At 39.9% G+C, this 27442-nt stretch overlaps 1 protein-coding gene across 1 annotated transcript in view; it reads left to right on the top strand.

Annotated features, from left to right (window-relative positions):
• The window catches only part of LOC141995842 (von Willebrand factor D and EGF domain-containing protein-like), a 245954-nt gene extending 234263 nt beyond the window's left edge, over window positions 1–11691 (top strand). The window contains exons 29-30 of the mRNA XM_074967290.1: window positions 3997–4091; window positions 10145–11691. Coding sequence (XP_074823391.1) covers window positions 3997–4091; window positions 10145–10159 — 110 coding nt within the window. The 3' untranslated portion in view covers window positions 10160–11691. The remainder of the gene's footprint in view (window positions 1–3996; window positions 4092–10144) is intronic.
• The last annotated feature ends 15751 nt before the right edge of the window (window positions 11692–27442 follow it).

Raw genomic sequence — 27442 nt, 5'->3', positions numbered from 1 at the left:
AATTATAAAGTAGAAGGTTATACTCATGAAGGATCCTCATTATTAAAATTCATGCTGGTTATCTGCAGTTCTAAAATTATTGAACACATACTGGTGTCTGATTTGCCCTTCAGAATATGTTCTCTTTATTTGCATGGTATAAGTGTCAAGCTGATAGCCTCATAATTTCCTGAGCATTCTTGTTCTTTCCCTTTCTCTGAATAGTGTCTCAGACATGCTTGCCTCCAGATTTTCTCTGTAACCCTTTCAGTCCTTTTGAAAAAAAAAAAAAAAAAGATTCTCAATGAAGATTTGTGGCACCTTAGAGACTAACAAATTTATGTGAGCATAAGCTTTCATGAGCTACAGCTCACTTCTTCAGATGCATGTAGAAAATACAGTGGGAGATATTATATACACAGAGAACATGAAACAATGGGTGTTACCATACACACTGTAACAAGAGTGATCAAGTAAGGTGAGCTATTACCAGCAGGAGAGCGGGGTAGGGAGGGGAAACCTTTTGTAGTGATAATCACACAACAAAAACACACCAAACAACAAAAACCCAGGAACCTATCCTTGCAATAAAGCCCATTGCCAACTCTGTCCACATACCTATTCAGGGGACACCATCATAGGGCCTAATCACATCAGCCACACTATCAGAGGCTTGTTCACCTGCACATCTACCAATATGATATATGCCATCACATGCCAGCAATGCCCCTCTGCCATGTACATTGGCCAAACTGGACAGTCTCTACATAAAAGAATAAATGGACACAAATCAGACGTCAAGAATTATAACATTTAAAAACCAGTCAGAGAACACTTCAATCTCTTTGGTCACTCGATTACAGACCTAAAAGTGGCAATTCTTCAACAAAAAAAACTTCAAAAACAGACTCCAACGAGAGACTGCTGAATTGGAATTAATTTGGAAACTGGATACAATTAACTTAGGCTTGAATAGAGACTGGGAGTGGATGTGTCATTACACAAAGTAAAACTATTTCCCCATGTTTATTTCACTCCTCCCCCTCCCCCACTGTTCCTCACACGTTCTTGTCAACTGCTGGAAATGGCCCACCCTGATTATCACTCCAAAAGGTTTTCTCCTCCCTCACCCCCCGCTCCCCTGCTGGTAATAGCTCACCTTACCTGATCACTCTCGTTACAGTGTGAACGGTAACACCCATTGTTTCATGTTCTCTGTGTATATGAAATCTCCCCACTGTATTTTCCACTGAATGCATCTGATGAAGTGAGCTGTAGCTCACGAAAGCTTATGCTCAAATAAATTTGTTAGTCTCTAAGGTGCCACAAGTACTCCTTTTCTTTTTGTGGATACAGACTAACACGGCTGCTACTCTGAAACCTGTCAGTGAAGATTGTCATTTGCATGCAAATTACGGCTATGTTCTTTTAACATTCAGGGATAAATCCCTTATTGTAGTGAGCATTTATTGATTATAATTTTAACATAAGCTTGTCTTATTAAACAACTTTCCTTGCTGAGTCTGTACAGGATAATGCATACAGAGCCTATGTCATTTTTAGTATTTAATGGCTTAGAGTCCCTTGTAAATACATTTATGAAATATTCATTTGGACTTCAGCTATGTTATTATCCTCTCTGATTTCAATTCCAATTGTCTTCTGAATTTTTATAAAACCTTTTCCCTAACTGAGCTCTTTTTTTCACAGCACTGGGAGCTGGGGGAGGGCAGGTGTTTCCATTTCAGATTTTTTTTTCTAGTTTTTCCTTTTTGGCATCATCTGAGACTCAAAAAATTAGTCAAAGAAAGGCCTGCTAGATCATCTAATTCCTGCCCCTGCCCTTGTAGAATTGTTCACTAGGATACGTCTCCTTGTGCCTTGTCTAGTCTGATTACACATATCCCATGTAATGAGGTTTTATCACTCCCCACTATTCCACAGCCTGTGTTACTAATCACATTACACCTAGTAACACCATAAATAGTTTCTCTCCCTGTGTAAGACAAAAACTCACTGAGTGGTACTAACGGGAGAGAGTAAAGAGTGCAAGGAAACTCTTGCCCTAATTAGTGTACTAACAAGGAGAGATACCAACTCTGTACCCCCCACCCACCCCCGGAGCACTGCGCTGCAGAGCAAACGTCCATTTCTGACACTCTTCACTCCCAAAGGCATGCTATCTGCGGTCTGGGGGCCTGGACAGGTCTCTGTGTGCTTATGCTATGCACAGTAACATATGCCAAGGCGAAGAGCAGGTACTAAGGGTGAATGTACACTGCTCTCTTTGAAGAAGGATGATTCCCCACCTCACTATACTGTATAGCTCTCACTTGAAGAGCAAGGGTTTGCCTTTGGTGTTTATATTTTTTGGTTTAAACATCTGTAGATTGCCATCATGTCTCCTTCTCCATTTCACCAACCCCACACATCGTGCCTTAGCCAACCTATACAAATCTTTTAATCCTTTTCATAAGGCAAACCCACCAATCCCCAAACCACTTTAGTTGCTGTGACAACGCTGTAAATTTGCCAATTTATTTCCAGTGGTGGACAGAAGGCAACAAGTTCCAGGCATAAGAATGGCATAAGGAACCATTATTCAGAAATGTCATCTGTCTCCCCCATTGTCTACCAGAGCTGCTTGTGACAACTCTCATTGTTTGCAAGTGGATATGATTTTGTATCTAAGACTCTGATATCATGAGCTCCAGAAGTTTCACCTGTGGCTTCAGGTCTGAACTAGCTTTATTCCATACAAATCAAATTGGTTTAGCATATTTGTATAAGTAGGCCAAACAGTTTTCCATGAAAGCTTTAACATGCCCAGCACTTTTGAAAATCAGGCCACTCACGTGGATGTCTAAATATGGATTTTTGGAGCCTAACTCTAAGTACTAATGTTTAAAAGGCACTAGACTCTCCAGAACAACAGGTTGGAATTCCAGAAGTATTTACTTGGCCCTTTGACTTTGAGGTAGATACACTTGACTTTCACAGTGTCCTGTGCAATAAACTTTAGGATGAGATATTAAAGTGCACTAACTCTGAGATTTGACTATAAAAATGGAGTATCTCACTAAGCTACTATGATGAGGGGGATGGTATTACAACCTAGATAGAGGGATATTTTTATTTTACTTCTATTTGACAGTGTGTGGTTAATGACTTTCCATAGGCCTCTGCCAGACAGAATCATGAAAATACACTTAAAAGTATCCACCAGTTGATTCACGTCTGATTGGTTTGAAAGCCATTCAGCTCTACTCCCAGTAATGGCTGTGCTAGGACAGAACATTTTGGCAATATTTGATAGAAAGTTTAACTCCTGAGATCTAATTAAAATAACAACATGACATGTGTGTTCTTCTTGGATTGGGTCCTTATGAAGTGGTTGTTTTCTTCTTTCCTTGCCAAAACAATGTCATAGGAGCACAAGCTGCTAACTAGGATGAGAAACAGGCTAGAAATCAGGTAATTCTTACTTTAAACAAAGAGGAAGAGACTGTTTTATTAGTTGAATATATTTAAATAGGTTGCACTATAAGTGAACTGATGTGCTCTTAAAACTTCATACCAACAACACTTTTCTAATTTGGCTTACATTTTAAACTTAGAATGGGTTGCAAGTAGTTGTTTCTGCAAGAGCAGGAAATTTGTCCTTAAGTCCTGGTTTCCAAAATTATCCAGTATGCAATTCGCTAAATTGTACAATCTTGTTGTTTTTCCCCTTGTGATATCATAGTCTTTGGGATTGTATATTTAACATTCTTCCATCTCAAGTCAAAAAAGGAGCTTTTTAAAGCTGCTATTTTTCCTTCTATTGGAACAAAAGAAAAATCATTTTTGCCCCCAACCCTTCCTCCCACCCAAATTCAGAAGCTGGATCAAAATTCACATTGTCACAGCATGGGGTGGGGGGTGGGGGAGGAAGAATAGCCAGGGTATTCCTAATCTAATTATGATTCTTATGACAAGGGTATTTTTAACTAATTTGATCTTTTATTTTATTTGTAGCTCTTTGTGAGAAGTGTCTATTTGGAAGCAGGTGTATAAGACCAAATGTATGTGCCTGTAGAAGTGGATATACTGGTTTAACCTGTAGAAAGAAGGTAACATGCAAATTCAAAAATATTGAATTCTCCTAGTAAGATGGGGAGAATAATTCAATCTAACTGAAGTATTTTACATAGTTTTATGAGAAAAATGTTCATTTATAGCTTTAACTTTATGAAAGGGGTGAATAACGTTATTAAAATATTTTAAAGAAAGCTTGATTTTTATATTCAAGAGCTGGGGAAAGTCAAGATATTTTCAACTGCTAAATAATGACAACTGAGAAAATATGATAGTATATTCATATATACTGTATTCTATACTAAAAATTAGATTTTAACCTCAGAATTACCATTAACTATGCATTTTGACAGTTACATTAGCATACTAAAAGACAGCTTCTATTTTGGCATTAAAATCAGAAGCTACAGATAAAATGAATGAGGTTCATTGTAATTTTCTAGATACATAAAATCTATTAAACTGGTCAGCTGTGGTTTAGGAGAATATGCTTTGCATTTTCTAAAATGCTTTATTTCATATCCCACTTCGACTTTTCATATGAAGTCAAGATAACTGAAAGCAATTGTCTGCATCAAAGGGATTTCTGTTAGCACAGCAAGAGATGCCCTTTTTGGTGTATCAAACAAGGATTATCAGGTTTGTTTCAGAACATCACTATAGTTCGTGAATGTCCAGTACGATATGCCACTTCACAAGCAAAATGGAACTTTGTTGCAATTCATAGTCGAGAACAATAAAATACTGTGCATGCATTTTTCATATGAGTGAACCACAGCACAATAAGTAAGTGTGGGAAGAAAGAGAAGCTACTATAATTGTTTCCATACTGTACATGTTTACAAGAGCCAGGCCACCTACAATACCTGTTAGCCCTGTGGGGATCCTCAATAATGCAGGAGAACCCAAAAAAGGAGACATGCACATACCCCTTTTGAAATGTGTGAAATTTCATGATCCATCCTGCAAGAATATAGAATTAGACTCAGACACTTTAAGGTCAGAAGGGACCATCATGATCATCTAGTCTGACCTCCAGCACCTGGCAGGCCACAGAACCTCACCCATCCACTCCTGTAACAGACCCCAATCTCTGGCTAGTTTAAAGACTTCAAGTTAAAGAGAGGTTTCAGAGTACCAGCCGTGTTAGTCTGTATCCGTAAAAAGAAAAGGAGTACTTGTGGCACCCTAGAAACTAACAAATTTATTAGAGCAAAAGCTTTCGTGAGCTACAGCTCACTTCATCGGATGCAACAAGTTAAAGAGAATCCACCATTTACCCTAGTTTAAACCTGCAAGTGACCTGTGCCCCATGCCACAGAGGAAAACGAAAACCACCCAGGGTCTCTGCCAATAGTTGCACTATGACAATGCATTGTCCTGATCAAAAGATGGAAATCTTGTAAATGAAAGGGGCTTAGGTGGCTTTTCCCTACCTCTATTATCTAATAGCTTCATTGCAGCCCAACATCCTAAAGTCAGCGCTAATAATGCCTGGTGCATTGGAGTCTGGTTTCAGAGCATATGTCAGGAAACCAAAATAGTCAAAATCCAAATAGACCTTTTCCTCCAATATCCAACTTCATTCACATTGTTAGTAATAAACTGGTTTATAAGCATAGGTGGGAAGAAATGTTGCACATAAATATTCAGAGTCTTGTGCTTTGCTTCATTTTCATTATGAACTTTTGGATAACAGAACCAATACAATAGTGGTGGCATATAAAATCTGTCACAAAATCCTGATTAAATTGCTACTGGACAGCCTCTTCACACAGCACCAGCTGCATGAGGAGGCTCCTGGTGACTATACCTCTGCATCTAACTGAATCTCTGCCCATCTCTCTCTTTGTGCCTAGTACAGAAGGAATAAGAAATGTAAGGTAATCACTAGGCAGTCAATTTAGAAGATTGACTTCCCTCACTTAAAACTAATTGCCAGTCCAATTGTCCATTAGAAGTAGTCTCAGAAAAGGTTAAAACTAATGCTACATTTTAGTAGTTCTTTTCCAGAGCCTGGGTAAGAAACTGTCTTGAAGACAGAGATGGAGTGCAAGAGGAGAGACATCTCTGTATAATAATTGGTAGGAGATGCTCCTTTCCACAAGCAAAAAGGAATCTTAGGAGACTCTTATTTAGACAGGGATGAAGACTAGGATAATCTAAATTTCTGAGACCACGTTGCGTTCTCTTTCTCCATGGTATTCTTAGCTACAGCTCCCTCTTGTGCTGTCAGCATTCCTAAAGAATCATCTACACTTCATGAAATTTAGCATATTATGTTGCCAAGTGAATTGCAATTCATTTTTCTAACATTTTTGGTTTACTTTGTTTTGGAGTTCTGTTAAAAGCAACTTGCCAAAATAATGGCAAGGAATAATGAATTTGCTAGCACAATTATCACTCATACCTTTTTGTATCTTTTCAATTTGAATCTTGCAAATAGTCAATGCAGATAATTTAGCATGACGACAAGTGTTCCTGCTAGCTTTTAAAAATCAAAGCAGCCATCAGGATAGGCTTGATTATGGGTAGCAGAGGTGATCCCAACAAAATAATCAAAGTATAGAGATCTTTGTGGTTAGAACCACACTTTAGCAAAATGTAAGAGTAACAGTGAAACAAAAAGAAAAGGAGTACTTGTGGCACTTTAGAGACTAACAAATTTATTTGAGCATAAGCTTTCGTGAGCTACAGCTCACTTCATGGGATGCATTCAGTAGAAAAATTCGTTGTTAGTCTCTAAGGTGCCACTAGTACTCCTTTTCTTTTTGCGGATACAGACTAACACGGCTGCTACTCTGAAACCAGTGAAACAAAAGTAATCCCTAGCCAATCGTACATTGTTACATATGAAAGTTTTACTGAAAAATGGCAGCTTACACTAGCTGTGTCAGATGTCTTATTTGTAGTGTACCTCGTGGCTTCCAAATCCTCCCCCTCATGGTTTTTTTAAACATTTTCTGTATTTTCCACAGTATGCATCCGATGAAGTGAGCTGTAGCTCACGAAAGCTTATGCTCAAAAAAATTGGCTAGTCTCTAAGGTGCCACAAGTACTCCTTTTCTTTTGCGAATACAGACTAACATGGCTGTTACTCTGAAACCTTAAATAGGTACATAACTAATCAACAGAAGCTACCTACACTGTTCTGTTTGGCCATAAATGGTACATGACTCCACACTGAGAAGTATCCAGCTCCATACTGCAGTTTCCAGTTACCTTCTACTAACGTTTTTATATTAAACTGTACTCACATGTCTCAAATGCCTATACATTTATTATAAAGGGACTTAGATGCTCAGTATTCTAGCCCACGGCAGAAAATAATGATAATTAAAAAGAAAAGCCTGAAGTCAGACATTGCTTAATGCTTGAATTCACCTGTAAATCTACATGAATAGCAAGCGGCCATTCAGTCTCTAAAAAGGAATCCAGTGAATATTATTCCAAAGATTCAATATGCTATCGATTTCAGTACAAGCCTGAAAATACAAGAGAACAAGTTTTTGGTATTTTAAAACTACTTTGTTGGAGTCAGTGAAAAACATACTGAATGGCAATAATATTTGTTTCAGTTTATATATATATATATATATATATATATACACACACACACACACACCATTATTAAACCCCACTTTTCATGCTTGTAACTGAGTAACTCTCCATTATACACCGGTTGGAGTATACAAGTCAGAAAAGGGATAAAGCAGAGTTTTTTAAAAATGAAATACTCAAAAATACTTGACAAATAAAAAGGAAGCAATATATGTGAAAAAAGAAACGTTTAATGTATGTGCTATTCTATTACAAATATACTGTATGTGCTAGACTATATGCTAGTCAGTTACAAGGGAATTTGTAAGAGTAATTACCCTGCTATTTAAAAACAAGTTACCATAGCAATCTCATCATACATACAGTTGCTCCATAAAGTAGATGCTGAAGAGTATCTGAAGAAATATGCTGTTGAGACAAAGCAAAAGCCTATGAAGGACTGGAGGGTGAGAAAGATTGAAAGAATTCTCTTTTTAAATTTTAAAATTTTCAAAAGGGTGAATGTTTAATTTTTAAATTTTCAAAAAGGTTAATTTTATTCCATCCCTGGACAACTGCCCAACTTCTTCCACAAATGGAGGGATGCATCTTCCCTTATGCTTCTTCCTTAAAGTCTATGTGGGACCAGTATAGCACTACTGATATGGAAACTAATGCATGTGTCTGCCATCTATCAAAAATCACTCCAACCTGGCAGAAGTAAACAGATTTTATCAACATTCTTATTTTAGCTGTTTTGACTTCAGCTGCCATAATCTCACAGAAAGTGTTCCTGATGCGATTGCAAAGATAATTGTGTAATAAGAATACCTAGCACTTTTGCACTCCTTAGTAAATATTGCAACTTCAATGACTTTTTTTAAGGAGCATAGGACCCTTGTAGCATGTTACACTTAAATATTCCACCTGGATTTATTTTTTAATATCTCACCTCATGCAGCCATCCTATAAGATCCTGTAAAGTAGTATTTCCCTAAAGCTATGGAAATTTCTTCATGTAAGAACTAAATCCCACTCCAATTAAAGATAGGCCGAGGTGAAAATATTTTTTGGACATGCAGAGTAAAACAACTAGTGACCAGGCTCCCAGCTCTATGGAGAATGGCTCTCTTGTGAGGAGTGGGCAGGTTCCCATGCTGGTGTACATGCAGGAGGAGCCCACTCTGTCTGGCAGAGGGATGGATGGTCAAGCCCTTTTCTCTGGCATGTGGAGAGCGAGCCTGCCTCACAATGGCTCTTACTATGGAGCTCAACTCTCAAAAATGGGGCCTGTGCTTTGGAACATGAGCTTCTAGTATGAATTTAGGGATGTTTTCAGGAAGGAGGCAAGCAGCAGGGCCTCCTGTTCCATGAGGCTGGGCCAAGCAGACTCTCCATCCAGCCCACTGGCTCTTGTAAGAGCCTGGCACGCTGTCACGTGCAAGTGGGTCTTCCCTCTTCTTGCCCCACCCACTTCCTGGCCCTGGAGATGCCAGGGGCATTTGCCTGCTGACGTGGGCTGGTAGATTGGGAAGACTGAGTCCCCTCTAGCCCTAGCCACCTACTACCTATGCAACTAAACCTACCTAAATTCAAGCAGACACTTGTGGAAATCATCTTTGCTGTAATTTAAAACAAAAAGCATATCATGCACTATTCATAAATAAACCACAGCAAACCAATATCACTATTGGAACCTAAGGAACAGTATTTTAGAATCAAACATGATATGATGCTAACAACGTAAACGTGATCAAATAGAGAGAGATACAGCAAGATGAAGGAGCACCTTTCCTCCTGTCCTGAGTAATAAATTAATGTCAAAATCTTGATGTGCTGTGTAATGTGGACTTCCATAAAACTGTCCTTTCAAAATGGGTACTTGAATGTATGCATTAGCATAAAGTAAAGCTTTTCACATTATCTATTATCTTGTTTTGGGATCAAGACTATTCACTCAAGTACTTAAACTAAGATGCTGTTCACGGACAACCTCTGCAGCGTGAAAACAGGATAAGTGCCCTGAAATACCTGCGGGCCAGGAGCCAACAATCTCCATGCGTTATGTGGAAATGGCACATTGGTTTTGTACACATGCCTGCTTTAGAAGAAGGAAATTGAATTCCGGCTCCATAAGTGTCAAGTGCCACTGCAAATAAGAGAGCCTAAGCCACACCATTTTAGCAATATAGCTATTTCCCTATTGAAGTGATGGAGAAGAAATCAACCTAGCTAGATGATATCACTTTATGTGCATGCTTTGGAAACTGTTCCATTCATCACTTCATTGCTTAATCCCTTTCAGAATCATGTTCTTCATTACTTGTGTATTACTGAGTTTAATAAACTCTTTTGCTCCTTGGGTCAAATTGTGAAAAATGTGGATAGTGGGTTTGCCATAATTACATAAAAAATTCTGAAGGAAATAAGACAGCTACAACAAATCATTTGGACATTTTCATATTAAACTTGTTTCGTGACACCACATGCACAAGGCTGTTTCTTACATAGTCCCTTAAGCAGATGAATACTCATTTCTGTTTTGCAGATCCCAATAGAATGAAGATAACATAGCAGAAGGACAATGAAGACAATCATTTGGATGCTAGTAATCTGGCACTGTGCACGTTTTTCTTCTGGGCTGGCTGAAGATGCAGTGTGAAGAAATTGCTAATGCTCTCCCTCCTGCGTCATATGGTCGTGATGAGGAATAATTGATTCCAGAGCATATACCAAGAGATTTACTTACTTTTGCAAAGTTATGTGGTGTGGCAATGCTCAAATCCATATTTCTATAGCTGTAGTGTCACTACCTCAAGTACTTGCTTCCTGCAAGAGCCAAATTTTACAATGAAATGTGGATCATTATAGAAAAGACACTTTCGTTTGTGTTATTTTGTTGTTGTTAAAGTGCGGAAGTAATCAATTGCCTCATTCTTTTTATATTTTTCAATCAGATTGTTTATTCACTTTCCTGAGAAGAATTAATAATTTAGAGATTGCTTTTACTGAAAAAATGTTATTACCGTGAGTACAGGAGAGGAGGTCATAGTAATGTTGAATTGCTTTCTTGAACTTGCTCCAGATTGTAATATCACCTAGATAAACATAGCTAACTGGGGGCTTGCGAAGCAAAGGAATGGGTAACTGCCCAATAATTGCCAAAAAAGTGCCAGCATCTATTTGAGATATTGGACTTTGTTTCCTCCTGTACTCAGAATAGGAGGTAACTTTGTAGTATCTGTTGGAATGTTGATTTTTAGACTTCACTAGGCTCCCCTCCCCAACCTTAACATTTCCCAATTTTGCTCCACCAGTGAAGCTCCTCCAGTGGTAGATGTGCTAATATAGATAACGCTCCAGGTGCCCACAGCTAATTTAGAAGCATTTAGATACCTTAAGATGCAGATAGGCAGCTAATGGGATTTTCTAAAGCACCCAAGGAGTTAGATGCTGAGGCACTTTTGAAAATCCTACTAGGAACCTAAATACCTTTAAAACTCCAGCCCTGTGCCATCACATGGAATTAGACAAGAAAGTGGTTAAAATGCCAACAGCTGCCTAGCTCTCTCTATTTTAGCACTGCCAACATTACTAACACTGGTGGAAGCAATGGCCAGAAACAAGGACACAGATGCTCAGGCTATACGTTTGCTTGCAAAAATAGTTTAAAAATGTAAACTATGACAGTCTCAGGTACTGTACAATAACTCTGAGGATGAAATTGGGATACCCCACACTCGCTCTTCAAGTCTTGGTAGAATAATCAGATATACGGTCGAGCAGGATCTAGGTGCTTGACAGAGTTGTACATGGGAATTTTGATGTTGCCTTCTTCACCTAATAGTGACTTTAATGGTTGTACTCATCTGAGAAAATATTTTGATCCCTTTGTTTTTCTTACAGCAGTAAATAGATCTGATCTGTGGGTATTTTATATAAAAACACTGAAGGAATAAACAAGATTTTTGACTGTAATCTTGTAAAATTTAAAATATAGCATGTGTGTGTCCTCCAACATTACAGACTAGATGTTTACTGCTTGGAAATTCTGCTGGCATTGTAACCCTGCAGAAAGATTCCCCCTAATCCCTACTGGCCACTTAGGGGTAGCATATATTTGTTTCTTTCTACACCATCTATTGTATATATAAAAGTGCATTTAAACATGGCCATACTCCATTTTTCAAATAAATGGTCTTCTATTCCTTACCTTTCTACAATATTTGTATTCAGTTATTATGAAATACTGATGTAAACAGTTTTGCATGCGGAATGCAAAAGATGACTAAACGGACATGAGCATTAAAAGTTTTCTATTAGATATACAGAGATGAATAATGGTGTCAGACTCACTAACAGTCTGCACCATTAATGGAGGTATTAAAAAAGGCAGCGGGGAAGAATCTTAGCTCCACGATGAGCTAGATTCATAGTTAGGTGGTGCTAATCTCAGCTTAAGCTTTGAGAGTTCACTTCCACCGTGCCAGGAAGACATTGTTCCAAAGGCAGCATGTTGGCACCAGAGGGTATCTACAAGATTAAATTGAGGGTGGCAATTATGCCTTTTTTCCAGCTATCGCCCTAATCAATAAGAGACGGATTTCCATTACCTTGCCTCCATAAGATCTATGATAGACAGTGCTAATGAACAGAAAGTCCTTGCCAAGATTGGATTTGGCAGCCTAAAACAGATTGCAATGCCTCAGTGCATCTCAATGCATTTTTAGAAGAGGCTACTTAAGACCATGTACATCTTCATTTATCTACAGAATAGGAGAAATTGAGCAGTTAGCAGAAGAGACTCTTTGCGTCTCCAGCACCAGCTTGTGCAGAATCATGAAGCACGTACAATTGGTGGTAGGTAGCACAGCCCATGCAGTTCATTAACTAGCTCTTTCACCACTAAACCATAGGCTGAGCTGATGTGTAGATTACCAGTCTATACCTTTTTCATTTCAAAATCATTGACACATGGTGTTTCTGAAAGGAAGTATGCTCCCCAGAACAGCTGTTGACTGAAACTGACATGATTCTTATCAATTTCACTGCCAATCACCACTGAACAGCAGCCATGAAACTGACAAGAAGCATTTCAATATCACAGCTGCCTTGGCTTCCAGGGTATATGGTTCAGGGGCAGCGCAGCCCTGCAGACTGCCAGGGACCCAAGGGCTTCCAGCCTCCCAGGTCCACTACATAGCCAAGCTGCCCAACCCTCCAGTCCATCTCCCTGCCAATGCAGGATCTTACTATTCCAAACCTTGTCCTCTACATATACACCACTCTGTGCTTATTGTCATCCCAGGCTTTACCGTGTCCAGATTGGACTATAAGTAATGCAAGGCAGGGACAGGCACTGTATAAATAATTTACTTTTTAGCATATCATCTTGATACCTTCCAATACTTTGCATGTTGTGGAGACTGCCTTCAAAATCATTTTAAAACCACAGCATATAAAGTCCAAATAAAATACATCATTCATAACTGTCTTGTGTGGGAATAATTAAACAATAGAACCATTAGTTAGTTGTTTTTTACTCATCATTAATCATCTATCGGTGGGCTGCATTAGGAGTTCTAATTCACTCTCAAATCCTATATATCCATTTATCTGGATGTCTCAACTCTTCAGACCCCTAGCTCAGTGGTTCTCAAACTTTTGTATTGGTGACCCCTTTCACATAGCAAGCCTCTAAGTGCGACCCCCACCCCTTATAAATTAAAAACACTTTTTTACATTTAAACACTACTATAAATGCTGGAGGCAAAGTGGGGTTTGGGGTGGAGGCTGACAGTTCGCGAACCTCCATGTAATAACCTTGCCACCCTCTCAGGGGTCCTGACCCCAGTTTGAGAACCCCTGGCCTAGCTAGTTTCCCTATAACTTCTCAATATTGTAGTTGTAAAAAAAAAATCCAATTTTGGGGGGAAGAGGGGCAGCAGTAAGAGAGAGAGGAGTTAATCTTCTTTGTCCCATGTCTCTATCATTATTCTCAACTAAAACTTTAAAATAGTCTCTCAGACACACACACACACACACACACACAAAGTTGTCCAAACTATTTTTGTGTTAGCAACAAATTAATTCAGAATCTCTGAGAAAAGAAATATTCAATGGGGAGAAAAATAAAGCAAAATCTTAGTGGAGAAATATGAACATGCTAGCTGGTATATCAGAAGGAAAGATATTACCACTATTACCTACCATTTATATTTTAGCCTTTTTAGAATTAAGAAATTCAATAAGTATTGAAATAAGCAATTCTACTCCCAGTAGAAAGTGCTAGGAATTCAGATACAGCATTTGAATATTTTTAGAATAAACTGAATCATGCTCCTGAAAAGCGCCATATTGAAAGGTTGCAGACAGAATTCCACTGTTTATCCATAGACCAGGTACAGCATGGGCAATGCAATTGGGGGCACTAATACTGTCCTAGCAAGACCATCCATAGCGGTGAGAGGTATAATCCAGTCTCCCTGCTCATTTAATTCTTGGTCTTCCTGTTGAAAACCTACTCTACATGGATCATTGGAAAGCTAACAGATGATGAATTAAAAATGAGTACAGACTTGGGCTGGTTTCAAACCGATGACCTATAGAAAGGTTCTGTGCCAATACTCTAAGCCACAACACATCCCAAATTAAAGATGCTTAACTATACACAAGTTATACAGAAAGCTATTTTAGATTTAGATTATTTAGCTACTAACACAGAAAAGCAGGTTTTTCCTTACTAAGTTAATTCTCTATTGGCCTGATCCTGTACCATTACGTTCAATGAATTTTTTGCCATTAATATCAATCGGAGCAGGACCAGGGCCATTATAATACCTGTAGTGTGCATAATACAGTATGTACTTTTAAGACTACAGCTAACCCTTTGGGATACTAGTTTGAACTCAGTAGTTTTATATGTTGTACACAGTTATCACTTCCAACATCAGTTATTATTTGTATTGCATTAATACCTAGGAGCGCCAGCCATGGACCAGAACACCACTGTGCAAGGTGCTGTACAAAACACAGAACACAAAAAATATGTTTTGAAAAGAGGCCATTTTTATTTTAAAAATCTGAAGTGAAAAATTTAGACCAGCTCTATTCTGTATGTTTAACTCTGTTATGCCTTGACCCTGCACCGATTGAAGTCAATGGGAGTTTTGCAATGAATTGCAATGGGACAGGATCAAGACCTTATTTTGTTTCCTATTGAGGACTTGTGTCAATAATTCAAACCATGCATTTCATTAGCACCTTTGCTATAATAATATCATCTCCCAGCAGCTGAACAACTGCTGTGAATAGTTTGCCAGTATAATCCAGAGAGTTTTGCTCAATTTGCCTTAGGGCCTCAGGGGGAAAGAAACTTGCCAGTGGGCTGCACTTATTCTCTGCTTTTTTCTCCCCGTGAAGCAGCTTTCAGAATGCATTATCCATGATAGATTTGTCAGATTGTTAGCGCCCTAGAAGTGTGTCAGGTGCAAGGCAGATTTGTCATAATAGCATGGTGGAACTAGACTAGCTGATACAAAAGCACTGTGTTGCACCTATATTCTATAGTAGGTTTCTGCTACTGATAGCTGCATTTTAATGTTAGGAATACACCTGTTATTCAAGACAAGAACATCCATGTATTCATGACCACCAAGCTCGATGATTTTAAATCTTATTTAGGAATTAAATTTCAGGTGCCTGAAAAAGCTCCTACTAATTCAAGATGCAGCAGCCCATCTGTTTAGCAACACAGATCACTGTCATCACATCACCCTGGAACCCTACTTTAAAAAAAGAAGGGAGGGGAAGAGAGAGCGGGGGGGGGGGGGTAATAAAATAAAAAAGAAGCCTTTATCTTTCCTTGCAAACTTTGGTAAATTCTAGTCAGTCCAGTAGCCTCTCTGTGCTGGGAGAGACAACCTGCTAACTGCAGTTTTTCTGTCTGTGAGAAACTCACCTCACTGCTGGCAACCCACTCAACCCCTCCTATCTGCCTAGTCTAGTATGCTTAAGGCTTTAATATCTTAAATAGCAAACTTTAGCAGCCCAGTTGGCATCAGGCTGCCAGTATTTCCTACTTAAAAGCTTCCCTATTGTTTCCCCAAGGACCCTTGGTATTGTCTATGATAGAACCTTATTCTTGTCGTCATTTCATTTCCTGTTGGTTTCCTCCTTACAGCTTCCTTTGATTTCAATCTATGCAGCCAGGTAGGATAATAGCACACAGGTAAATGGAGGACCACATGCTATTTATGAAAAATACATCTAACTCCCTGATTCTCCACAAAGAGAAAAGATGGGGATGATATGAGGTACTGTGTAGATTGAATCATGAGTTTAAGTGCAAGAATAAACAAATGAACTCTCCCTGGGAGAGAGAATGGACATTCAACAAGGATAAATTCTTATGTGCATAAACTGCATAAATATATGATTAAATAATACTGAATATTTAGTTAAGTCTGATCCCACACCATTCTGTAACATCCATTTAGGAAACTTATTTCAACTTCTTGATTTGCACTGGGATTTTTTGTTACTACGAGACAACTGGAGGTGTTTGTTTCTTCACTTTCTAAACCAAGGTAATTATTTTGGGCCAGATTAGGCTTGCAGTTACCCCAATGTAAATCCAGAGTAACTCCATTGTTTTTAGGGGTGAAGTTTATGATTTACACCAGCTGAGATCACCATCTGCCCTGTTCTGGACCAGGATTTGCTATTTGTGAAATGATTATAAGAATATTTTTGGGTACATGATCAGATACGGCTCTCAAATGCGTAGTGATTGCTCCTTACACAGTCGCCAGAGCAGTCAAGCCAGTAACTGTAACAAGCACTAAATCCCCTTAAATACAAACAACTGTAATTGATGACCCATTCAAATTGGTATGAGGACTGAATGTGTGATACAAATAAATGCATTAATTGGTATGTTTTTATTTGAATACCTGATCATTAAATATACCTACTGTTTATTTCACATCTGGCTAGCCATGCTTTGGGGTCAAATTCTTTTATTATACCTATGTAAATCCAGACTAAATTCAGGGCAGTTATACTAGATTTACATTGAGGTAACCAAGAAGAGAAATTGACCCTTGTGTGATAAGAAAAAACACAATGTGCACGTTACTTTTCGCTGACTTTTAGTTCCTCTGTTCTTCAACCAAACCAGTCTGATGAAAAAGCCACCAGAAGCAGAGAAATTCCTCCCATCTCCAGATCAGTTCCGACACAAATCAAATTGCAATTTAAAGCATCCCAGAGATAGGACTGCACGGAGCCATATTGTTGGATTTCTTAGTATTAGCTGCAATGTAGGAGGACACAACTAGGCTCGGATTCTGCATCAGATTGTCTATTGTAGACGCACCACTCAGCTCAGAGCCCCACTAAAATCAGTAGAGGCTCTGCATGGGTGCAGCGGTCCATGCTACAAGATCTGATTGCAGGACCAGAGCCCTAGAGTCAGACACTGTTCTCAGAAGTAGTTATGCCACTGACTCCAAAGGGAACAGGATTGACACTCTAGTATGGGCCTACTTCCATTTCTATAATAGCCATGTTCTTGAATAACTGGGAGCAACAGGTCAGCTTCAATTATTCAACAATGCAAAGCAATTTTGGGAAAAATATAGCAGTTCTGCCTAATGAATTCATCCTTGTTTTTCAGAGCTTCAGTGTTCAGCTGACAACTGTAAGAACACATTTTAAAAATCACCTTACAAAATATATCTGGAAAAACCGTAAGTGAAACTACTGGAGTATATTTTGAAAATGTCTGCAGATGTCACAGCAATACGTTTTCCATAGCTCCAACATGATTTCTAAGATGTAACTAAAAGGATGAACACATATCTGGCACCCTGCCTACCCTATGTGGAGGGGATACTGATGAAGACATGGTGCTAATTCTGGACGATATACTTTATTGTCAATTCCTGTTTCAAACTGAAATTTGAAACAAATGCCACACTTTCAGCTCATCTTAAGTGATCACTCTCCTTACAGTGTGTAAGTGAAGTGAGCTGTAGCTCACGAAAGCTTATGCTCAAATAAATTGGTTAGTCTCTAAAGGTGCCACAAGTCCTCCTTTTCTAAATACCACACTATATTTCTCCTTTTTTTATTTTTATTTTTTTAAAATATTCATGGCAGGAAACCATTTTAAATCAGAGCGGGTTTTGAGCCTGTAAAAAAAAAATGTATTTGAGGTCAAATATCATTTACAATGTTTAATATTTTATTTTTAAGAGTGATGACATTATAGTTCATAAAATATTTATGGGGAGATGTAATATTCTCATTTTCTAAGGAATGGAACTACCCAGACACAAAAGTCCTCATCGAAGTGGCTGTAGAAATTAACCCAACTTGTTTTTTCTTGTCATCAAAACGTAGATTAAAGCCTTCAGTCTGGTCAAACCTCCTCTCAGTAAGGACTGCATGTTTACATTTTTATATAATACGGGGCATTCAAATATCATGGAAATCGCTTAATAACGAAGCTTTGTTAAGGCATCTCAGTGCAAGTTAATTTGACAGTAGGACATTATATTCCATGGAAACAATAGCTTGTGTTAACAACTCTAGGGGAGACCTAATAGGGAATTTCCTAAGATTTTACAAGGAACATCAAAGGGCAGACAAGAGAGACTCTGCTTGCCTGCTGCTTCAATCTCAGCCACCGGCTGCTGGTAGGAGAATTCACCAAAATTAAAATGGAAGGCCAGACCCTCAGCTGGTATAAATCATCATAACTCCACTAAAGTCAGTTTTCATCAGCTGTGGGTATAGCCCTCATGGTAACATATAAAGCCCTTTAACCAACTGGCTCTATGTATTTTTATTGAGCTTTGACACCCTTTGTTTCATTGCATTTTCTTAAGTCAGCAGGTATGGGAACAGAACAAGTACAAGTTGGGTCTTTTCTTCAGACAGGTCACGTCTCTAGACTATCTCACCTTGAGCTTAGAAGTGCAAGAGAGGAGGATGGACGTGGGCAAGTTCTGACTCTCAAAAAAAAGGGAAAGACTCCACAAACAAGGGAAGTATCTTCTGAGAACAGAGTTCTTTGCATAGGGCTAGATTATGAAGTTACAATCTAGCCTAGGTGACAGCACATGGGCATGCTGCCACCACAGCTGATCATAGACTCCACTGTGACTTACTCACAATTCCTCCTTTCCTCTCCCCTTGCTCCGCAAATCATTCCATGGAGAAGGTACACACCTCACATCTGCCAGGCCCGCTACTCCGGCTGGGGAGGGGCAAGACATGAAGGGTGTGGGGCAGGAGCAGAGTCAAAGTGTCGCCCTGCGTAATTGCTTATGGGGGATAATTAGTCAAGTAACCTTTTTTACCAGTCCCCCCTCCCCACCAGCAATAGAGGTCACAGTGTGGGGAGCCCTTACTTGGCTGAACAAGGGGAGGATCTTATGCCAATCTAGTCCATAATGGTCTGAAATCTACGAGCAAATAAGAAATGCAAAATACAGTAAATCGACAGCCTAGGTCACACATTGTAGGGGGAGCCGGTAGTGACCCCTATATATAGATTGCCTAACACTTTCTATTATAAAGGATTCTTGCAACCTTTTTTTTGAGAAGTATTACCACCACCATTGTTTGCAGCAGGAAGCAATCCCTCAGGTTAGATGAGTGCCTTTTCTGTCTCCTGTGAAATTCCAATCAGGTTTAGCAGTATTGTAAAGTCTTAAAAATCACTATTGCCCTTCTCTCACTTGCATTCTGCAGTAAGATTGAAGCAGCCTGCTAAAAAGAACTGAGCATTTTAAAGGACCAGTCCCACAAGCAGATGACACTGCACTAGGAACATTTGGGAGCTGCTACAGCAGCTGGAGAAAGGTTCTCAGGGGAAGCTCAGCTTGGCTTTCTTCCTATCTTCCCTCCCACCTATCTCCCCACGTTTACTACATGCGGCTGCATTCCCCCAATTCCTAGGTACAGGAGAAAGAGAGATCACAGAGCTAAGCTGCCCCCATAAGCCCAGACCTGGCATATGATTCCAGTTTCTCATACTCCCTCAGGGGCCACATGAAGCAGGAACTTAACCTCCTGGGGTTTAAGAGGGGCAGAAAAGCCATGCTCTGCTTCAAAATCCCACACACCAAGAACATGGCCCTAGCAGCCTTATCCCCCCTCTTGGGGCAGGACCCCAACAACATTCTCGGGTGGGGAAGAGATATCTGGGACAGGTTCCCTCCCCCCCACAGCCACAATATGAATTGTCAGCAGCCCATCCCTCCTCCTGGGATAACAGCCATCTCCTGCTACCAGCTACCGTAGTTAGTCCTATAGCTCAAGTAGTAAAAGTCAGTGCTGAAAATTCAGGGTTCAAACCCTATGATGAACCATGATGGAAGACTGAATTTTACTATGTAAAACTGTAATACTTTTACCTTTGTACTTTAAAAAAAACCTAGGAAATTATACACAAAAACTATTGTAGGCAAATGTAATTTATGTTGCAATGTCAAAGTTGGAAATTAGGAAATGCCAGATTTGCAATTATCCATGCAAGCTTAATTCTGCCCCATTTTATATATATATATATATATATATATATATATATATATATATATATATATACACACACACACACACATTTTCATTATGACACAGTCTAATTACATCATCACATTTTTCCCCCACAAGACCTCTCACTTGTTCAGAGCACAGGATAGACATACAAGGGAGCTGAATTAAGATTTGACAGGCAAATGTAAACCTGCCCTTTACCAGCTTTCAAGTGCTTGACTTTGCATTCTTAATACAGGCTTTTTTGTATATAGTTTGAGGGGTTTGTGTCATTATATTATACACACACACCCCACCTTACATTTGACTCAGTAGCTGATTGTCCCTCTCCCACCTCATTGTTTCTCCATTTTGATAGATTCTCTTCTTCCTCATTCACAAAAGCCCAAGCTTCCTCCAAAATTCACCAAAAGTATCAACTCAGCACCACATTGTCCAAATTCAGATTAGAAGTGAGCCAATCCCTCCCAAAGAAGATTTTTTTGGGAATGTGGCAGAGGAGCCATCTATGCGCACCCCTCACAGTATGGCACAACACTTCATCAGCACTGTCTCAGTTTCCGCAGTGGAGCCTTCAGCACCCTTCATTTATAGACATGACTTAGGCCTTCAGCCCAGTCAGAGAGAGTTCAACCCCTTACAGGGGAGCAGAATCCCCAAGTCAAAGTCCAACATGAACACAAACCAAAAGAATCTTTGGCCCTGCTGGGCTCTGCTTTCAGACCCATCTTTCAGGCAGACCCCAGCTACTGCAGCTATACCCACCACCAGGGTCCTCATAACCAAGTCAAACTAACAGTCAGACCCACCCTCCCCAGAGGGTAGGCTCTGGCAAACTAGAGTCTTTAGTCAACACCTGACCCCAATTAGGCTTCCCACAGGTAGTGGAAACTGCCCATCTGCTCTCCTTCCCAGTCAGCCCCCAGCTGAGCTGTGGTCCCTCTTTTTAGCCTCCCCTTGCAGGCCTGACGTGGAGCATAGGTGAAACAAGGTGGGGCTGACTGGGGTCACTGCAGCTTATTAACCCTTCCTAGCCAGTATGGAGTTCATATACCCTATCACTGAAGACATGTAATAAGATCTACAAACAAGATACAAAATGCTACCAAGCTTTCTACTTTTGCATGCTCTCCACCTACCAATGCATCTGAATTTACACATCAACCACCCCCTAAAAATTATCCTCTTCCTGCTTGGCTGCAGGATGGAGGAGTTTTCTTCTATCCCAGAAATGTTTCCTGCCCTCACAGCTTCCTGAGTGCTGAGCAGACCTTCCTTTCTCTAAGCCACATGCCTTCTCTGACTACTAATAATCAAAAATGCAACCTACCCTTGCTATAAGATTAAAAAAGACTGTAGAAAATTACCTGTGCATGGAGAGATTGGGGGATAAGAGTGAGGAAAACATGTCTCCAATAGTGTTAGGTAAAGACTGGCATGAACTTGAAAGCCTGCAGGTTGCATTTAAAAAATAAAAATGGAGAGGATGTTATATTTGGAGCACATCAGAGTAATAGAACGCCATGCATTTATCTTTTGCATTTTTAGTGCTGCTGTCAACTCCACACAAACTGGACTTGTTAGCTTTTAATGGGTTTTGCAGACCATCAGCTGTCTTGACCACTTTCGAGGCATGAAGTTATCACAAGCATGGCTTTTTTAATTAGCTGGGATGCTCAATAGATTTTTTTTCCTTTAAAAATCAATTATACAATTGCCACAGCCAATTCCTGGGCGACAAAGAAAATCCTTATTAGTGGGGAATTTTATGATGTTTGTAAACCATGCAACTTTTACAATCTTCTAAATTCAGCATCTTATATTAAAATGTTACATAAGAGCCAAACTGTATCTAAACCAACCCTTTGGGGGCGTATGGGGGTGAGGTGCTCCTATAATACCACACTGAGCACCTAGGGGACTGCCCCTGGATTTACAGCAGCAATGGCGGCAGAAGTTCAGGACTCTGCTTTCCAGATGGCCCAGGACCAAGGGTGGAGATAAAACTGGCTAGCAACACGACCAAAACCATAAAGCCAGAACTCAGAGACAAAGCATTTGACTTTACTTTTGGTTTTGGCTATGTTTGGAGTGTAGCAGGGAGAGAAGCATCATAGCCAGGGAAGGCCCTTCCACATTCCTACCCAAAGGAATCCTTTGGGGATTTCTGGACCATTGAACATGATCCTCACAGCAGAAATCAGAAACCCAGGAGGCTCAGGAGAGTCGTGGTCAGGCTACCAAGAGCCAGCCTCTCTGCACATTGGAATCCAGACCAGAGAGCCATAAGGATCTTACCATCCTTAGTGCAGATACTTTGTAAGAACACTTTGTTGGTTTATTTTTCTCTTTTGTTTTAAGCCAGCCACTGACTTCAGCCCGGCACCACACATCAAAGACTGAGGCCTTGTCTACACTGCCACGTACAGCGCTGAAACGTTCTTCCCTCCGGAGTGTGAAAAAACACCCCCCTGTGTGCTGCAAGTTTCAGCGCTGTAAAGTGGCAGTGAAGATGGTGCTACAGCGCCGGGAGCTCTTCCCCTGGCGGAGGTGGTTTGATTACAGCGCTGGGAGAGCTCTCTCCCAGCGCCGGCGCCGTGACTACACAGACGTGTTAAAGCACTGCCGCTCACGTTGGCTGTGTAGACATACCCTGAGGCTATTTCCCTGTGCTGGGAGGGAGCACAGAGTCGTTTGCACTGGCTGTGAATGTTGGGAGGGGTAGAGTTTATGTATTGTTCTTTTCATCTTTTTATTATCCCAATCCCCTTTTCCACTGTCCCTTACTCTGCATTCCCCACACCTAATAAAGCCCCCGTTACAGTTTTATTACTCTGAGAATTGTGATAACTATTTTATTTTTGTGTGCTCTGACCGACTCTCCTCTGTTTGAGATGGTGTTAAATATTTTCCCTAAGATCAAATCTTGGTGTTCTCCACTCCAGAAGGTGTTTCCTTGGGTGGAGACACCAGGCACCCTTATAGTAAACCCAGAACCCTAACCCTGAGGAGAAAAGGGAGAAGGCTGCAGCCATGCTTCAGGGTTGGGGTTACATACATAAAAGCTGATTGTATCAGAAATTCTAGAAGAGATGTCAGTGAAAACTTTTTAATATAAATAGTTCACATTATTTTTCAGTTGTTACCAGCAAAACACAGAACTGACTGTGAATGCTGCCATTACAAGAGACTTAGCACTTGATGGCCAGTTGACATGACTGGATAAAATTCAGTGCTGCTTGGGTGTGATGATTCCAGTCACAATAGTTGAATTGTTTAATTTAGTAAAGTAACAAGACTTATTTTCCTCTTACTTTCTATGTTGGTTTATCCAGGTTAGTTCAGTCTAGTATAAAATCCTTGGACTGGCACTTAACCTTCAGTAGACACATACTCCGGCTGTAACAAATTAATTGTCTTCACCTCAGGAAGCATGCTGGCCCATTTTTAGTGGTAACCTTTAGTTACCTAAGGTACAGCTGTAAAGTACTACCTGGTGTCTACAAGCACCCCTGCTCTCTAATAGTTGTTGGTCCTCAGAATACAATAGAAGTCTGACTATCTGAACTGTGTGAAATATTCACATTGAATCTCACACCAGCTTTCCCCTAGCATGGATTTTAGGTCCAACACATTCCATTAGCACAATCAGAAGATACCAACAGAGCTATAAAATTCATCAGCTCTTCACAACCTCCTCTCCCCCCCGCCCCCTTATAGTACCCAGGGAGTGGAATATCTATCCCCATTGTGAAAATAAGACCGTATTGTACAGTAATAGTCCACAATGCTGCAAAATCAGTATTCTAGAGCTTATATGTTTGTTTTCTGAAACAGCAGGAGGCAGGAGAAAAAAGGAGGTATTCTTCTTGCTTTAAGTTTTCCCACCGTGGGGAACACTGGTGGCAGCAATCTGAAGGCTGCTGCCTGAGAAAGCTCCAGTAGAATTTATACACTGCTCCATCAATTCCCCTCCCACGTCTAAAACTTTCATCACATCATCATGTCGGAGTCAAATTTATGGGGCAAATTTGTGGAAATGTGTATGTTGTAAACATAACAGAAGGCATTGTATACTGTTGCATGAACGCCTGAGGGTGCGTAGCTGAAATTACAGCAAATAAGCAGTGCTAAATTGTATTAATGGTGCAGTGTTACCAGGCAGTAGCGCTGTTATTAATGCACACCATGACTACAAATAGTATGCACATTTTCTTCCTACATGGTCTGATTTTGATAAACCTGTATTCTGAGCACAAACAAATGAGAAAATACAAATAAACTTAATTTTACTAAGGTTGTATTATTTTATTATGGAATCTCAGTTTTTTGCAGATAAACCAACTATGAAAATTTATTATGGCTACTGCCACTTAAGAAAAAAGTAAGTTATTTTCTAACCACTGTGGGGAAAGCAATAACAATTATGAACAATCCCTTTAAGGTAAAAAATGGATTTTCCATAAGCTGTCATATCTTTCTGGCTGTTATATTAATTTTCTCTTTACTGCAGTCACTAACTTTACCAATAACATCTTTTCAGCATTCTTATGCAACAAGCTAAGTAATATTACATGTAGCCCAATATTTCACTTTAATAACCATTTATTTTTGAGAGATCAGGCTCTTAAAACTCCGCTGAAGTAAGCTGTCTCTTGTGAAATACTCTTAAGTGTGATACATTATTCTGTTTGGCCTTCGGTACACAGATTTTGTCACACAATAGTAATCTTTTAGCCACAAAAAGCTAATTTGACCAATGAGTTACAATTAAAAGTCACTTAGCCTGCTACCTAACTTGTTTTCCTCCTGGAAGTTACAGTATTTTAAGATTAGAATCCACTGTGAGTTTTGTTTATCAAGAGGTATATAATATGGATAAGACTCATTCATTTTAAAGGGAGATAATAGGACTCGATAAGAAATGTTGCTCTGAGATGGGCCCATTTAGTTCCAATATTATGGAACTCACTTAGAAAGCCATTCTCAGCCAAGGGCTTGGGAATGGGAGGCAAGAAACCTAGGTCCTAGTCCAAGGTCTGACGCTGACTGCCTCAGTTACCTCATCTATGAGAAGCATGTGTTGTTATTTTCCCTCTTTGTAAAGTATTATTGATCCCAAGTGCCCCCTCCCACAGGAAAATCCACTGGAAGGGATTAATGGAGAGCAAATCCCCACGAGGTTTTCCTTAGAGATTTTGCCCATAGTGTATCAGATGAATGGGGTTTTCCCCACCTATAAACTCATGGAATCCAACAGGACTATTACAAAACTCTAAGGAAGAGCGGGACGTCGGGTCCTTCCCTGCAGAGGCTCTATGTCTCTGCAGCAGTTCTGGCCATTTGTGGCTTTCCTTGCCTGTCTAGTTACTTAGATAACCCTCATCACCCTCATATTTGGTTGTCTTACAAACATTAAAAGACAACAATAATTAAGCCTCCAGGTTCCTGGGACCCCTTCAAGATGATTTTGTGCCCTTTGTTCAGATGGTCCCCATGAGTTTTTTAGCATATAGTAAATCCTTAATGAAAGGCTTATGGAGTGACATTGCCTCTATGGCATTCCTTCAAGTATCTGCTTATAATAAAGTGGGTTTTATTTTTTCAGTTTCACTATAATAGCACTGTAACGGGGTCCCCAGGCTGCAACATAGACTGTGGGATCACTGAGCCCTCCAAACCCACCAATCTGGGCTGCCTCTCACACGGTGATGCCGATGTCAAGCTACAAGCCTCTGACAGGCACTGCACTTACATAGACTTCAGGCAGGGACACACCCAATTGAGTTACAGGACTGATCTCCCCACTCATGAACCATCAATAGGGAGGCTTCAGCCAATTTCCCCCAGCTCCCCAGCCTTGCACCCCAGAACTATACTGTCTTGCACTGGTCAGAAGCTCGGCCAGTATAAGCTCATTACCTAGCTCATCACTCCCTCAATGTGGAGTGGATGTACACTAGCCTTTGTTGACTGAGGTGAGCTTTCCCAAGCACTTCACCCAAAACACAGTGTTTTAGGTAAAATATAAAACAGATGTATTAACTACAAAAAGATAGATTTTCAGTGATTATAAGTAGCAGGCATAGAGATCAAAGTTGGTTACTTAAGAAACAAAAATAAATCCACAGCCTAAATTTTAACTTAAACAGACTAAGCAAGATTTGCATCAAGCAATGTCTCCATTTCATATGTGACTTCTGTAAGGAGTCCCTGGGATAGTGGATTCTTTTCTTGAGGGGCCATCAACGTCAGTCTGGCCCTCCTTTGTTGTAACTGAAAGGCTCATTGTAGGTGTTCCCAACCTCACAACGTATTTCAGTAACACAGAGAGCAATACTTCATAACTTCACATATAATGATAGCACATACAGGATATTAATGTTCAACAGATCGCACCTTTAAAAATGTTACCTCACAAGGTATACTTTGTACCAAACATATCAATTATAAGATGGTAGTGAATATGGGGGTTCCAGCGTACTTCTTTGAGGTACAGAGTGTCACAAGCAGAAATTTCTGCTCGGCCACATCCCTTGATGGGAAAATGTATAAAAAGTCATCCTTTCTTAAAATTTCAACCTATGCCTCCAGAAGACAGTGGCAGCTTCTCTCCTGCTCTGATAAATCAAAGGAGATAAATGTTGCATCCCAAGGGGATTATCCCTTAACACCCACTAGGTGTTGCATTTTTAGGAGAATTAGCTCTGTGGTATCAATTTACACTGAGAAAAATTGACTCCAAATTCCAATTGGTTTTAAAACAGCTAGATCCAAACCTCAGATTCCAGATTCCATGGGTATATATATACGCTGCAATAAAACACCTACGGCTGGCCAATGTCAGCTGACTTGGGCTTGCTAGGCTTGGGCTGTAGGGCTATACAATTTGCAGTTGAGACGTTTGAGCTTGGGCTGGAGCCTGGGCTCTCAGCCACAGCCATGGGTATTTTTATTGCAGTGTATATATATACCCTTAGACATACCCTAAGAGGCCTGAATAGCAGGCGGCCAGTCTATGATTTGGCTCTAACTAGATTTTTAACTGATTTATCTGAACCAATTTGAATATTGGGGGAAATTTATATGAGTGTATAAGTGTATATGAGGCCTCACAGTAGACTACAATTTCACTGTAAGCAGCTCAAAGCATCATTAAAAGCAGAGTAAAAGCAATGTTAAACACCCTGATTCTTGGGGGATTTTCACCACACTTCACTATTTTCAGTATCTCTGCATAGAAAATCACAAAGTGCGAATTTTTGTAAAACACCATTCA

The sequence above is a fragment of the Natator depressus genome, chromosome 11, assembly GCF_965152275.1.
Source record: "Natator depressus isolate rNatDep1 chromosome 11, rNatDep2.hap1, whole genome shotgun sequence".
Taxonomy (NCBI): Eukaryota; Metazoa; Chordata; order Testudines; family Cheloniidae; genus Natator; species Natator depressus.
This window is presented reverse-complemented; position numbering and strand designations above follow the sequence as displayed.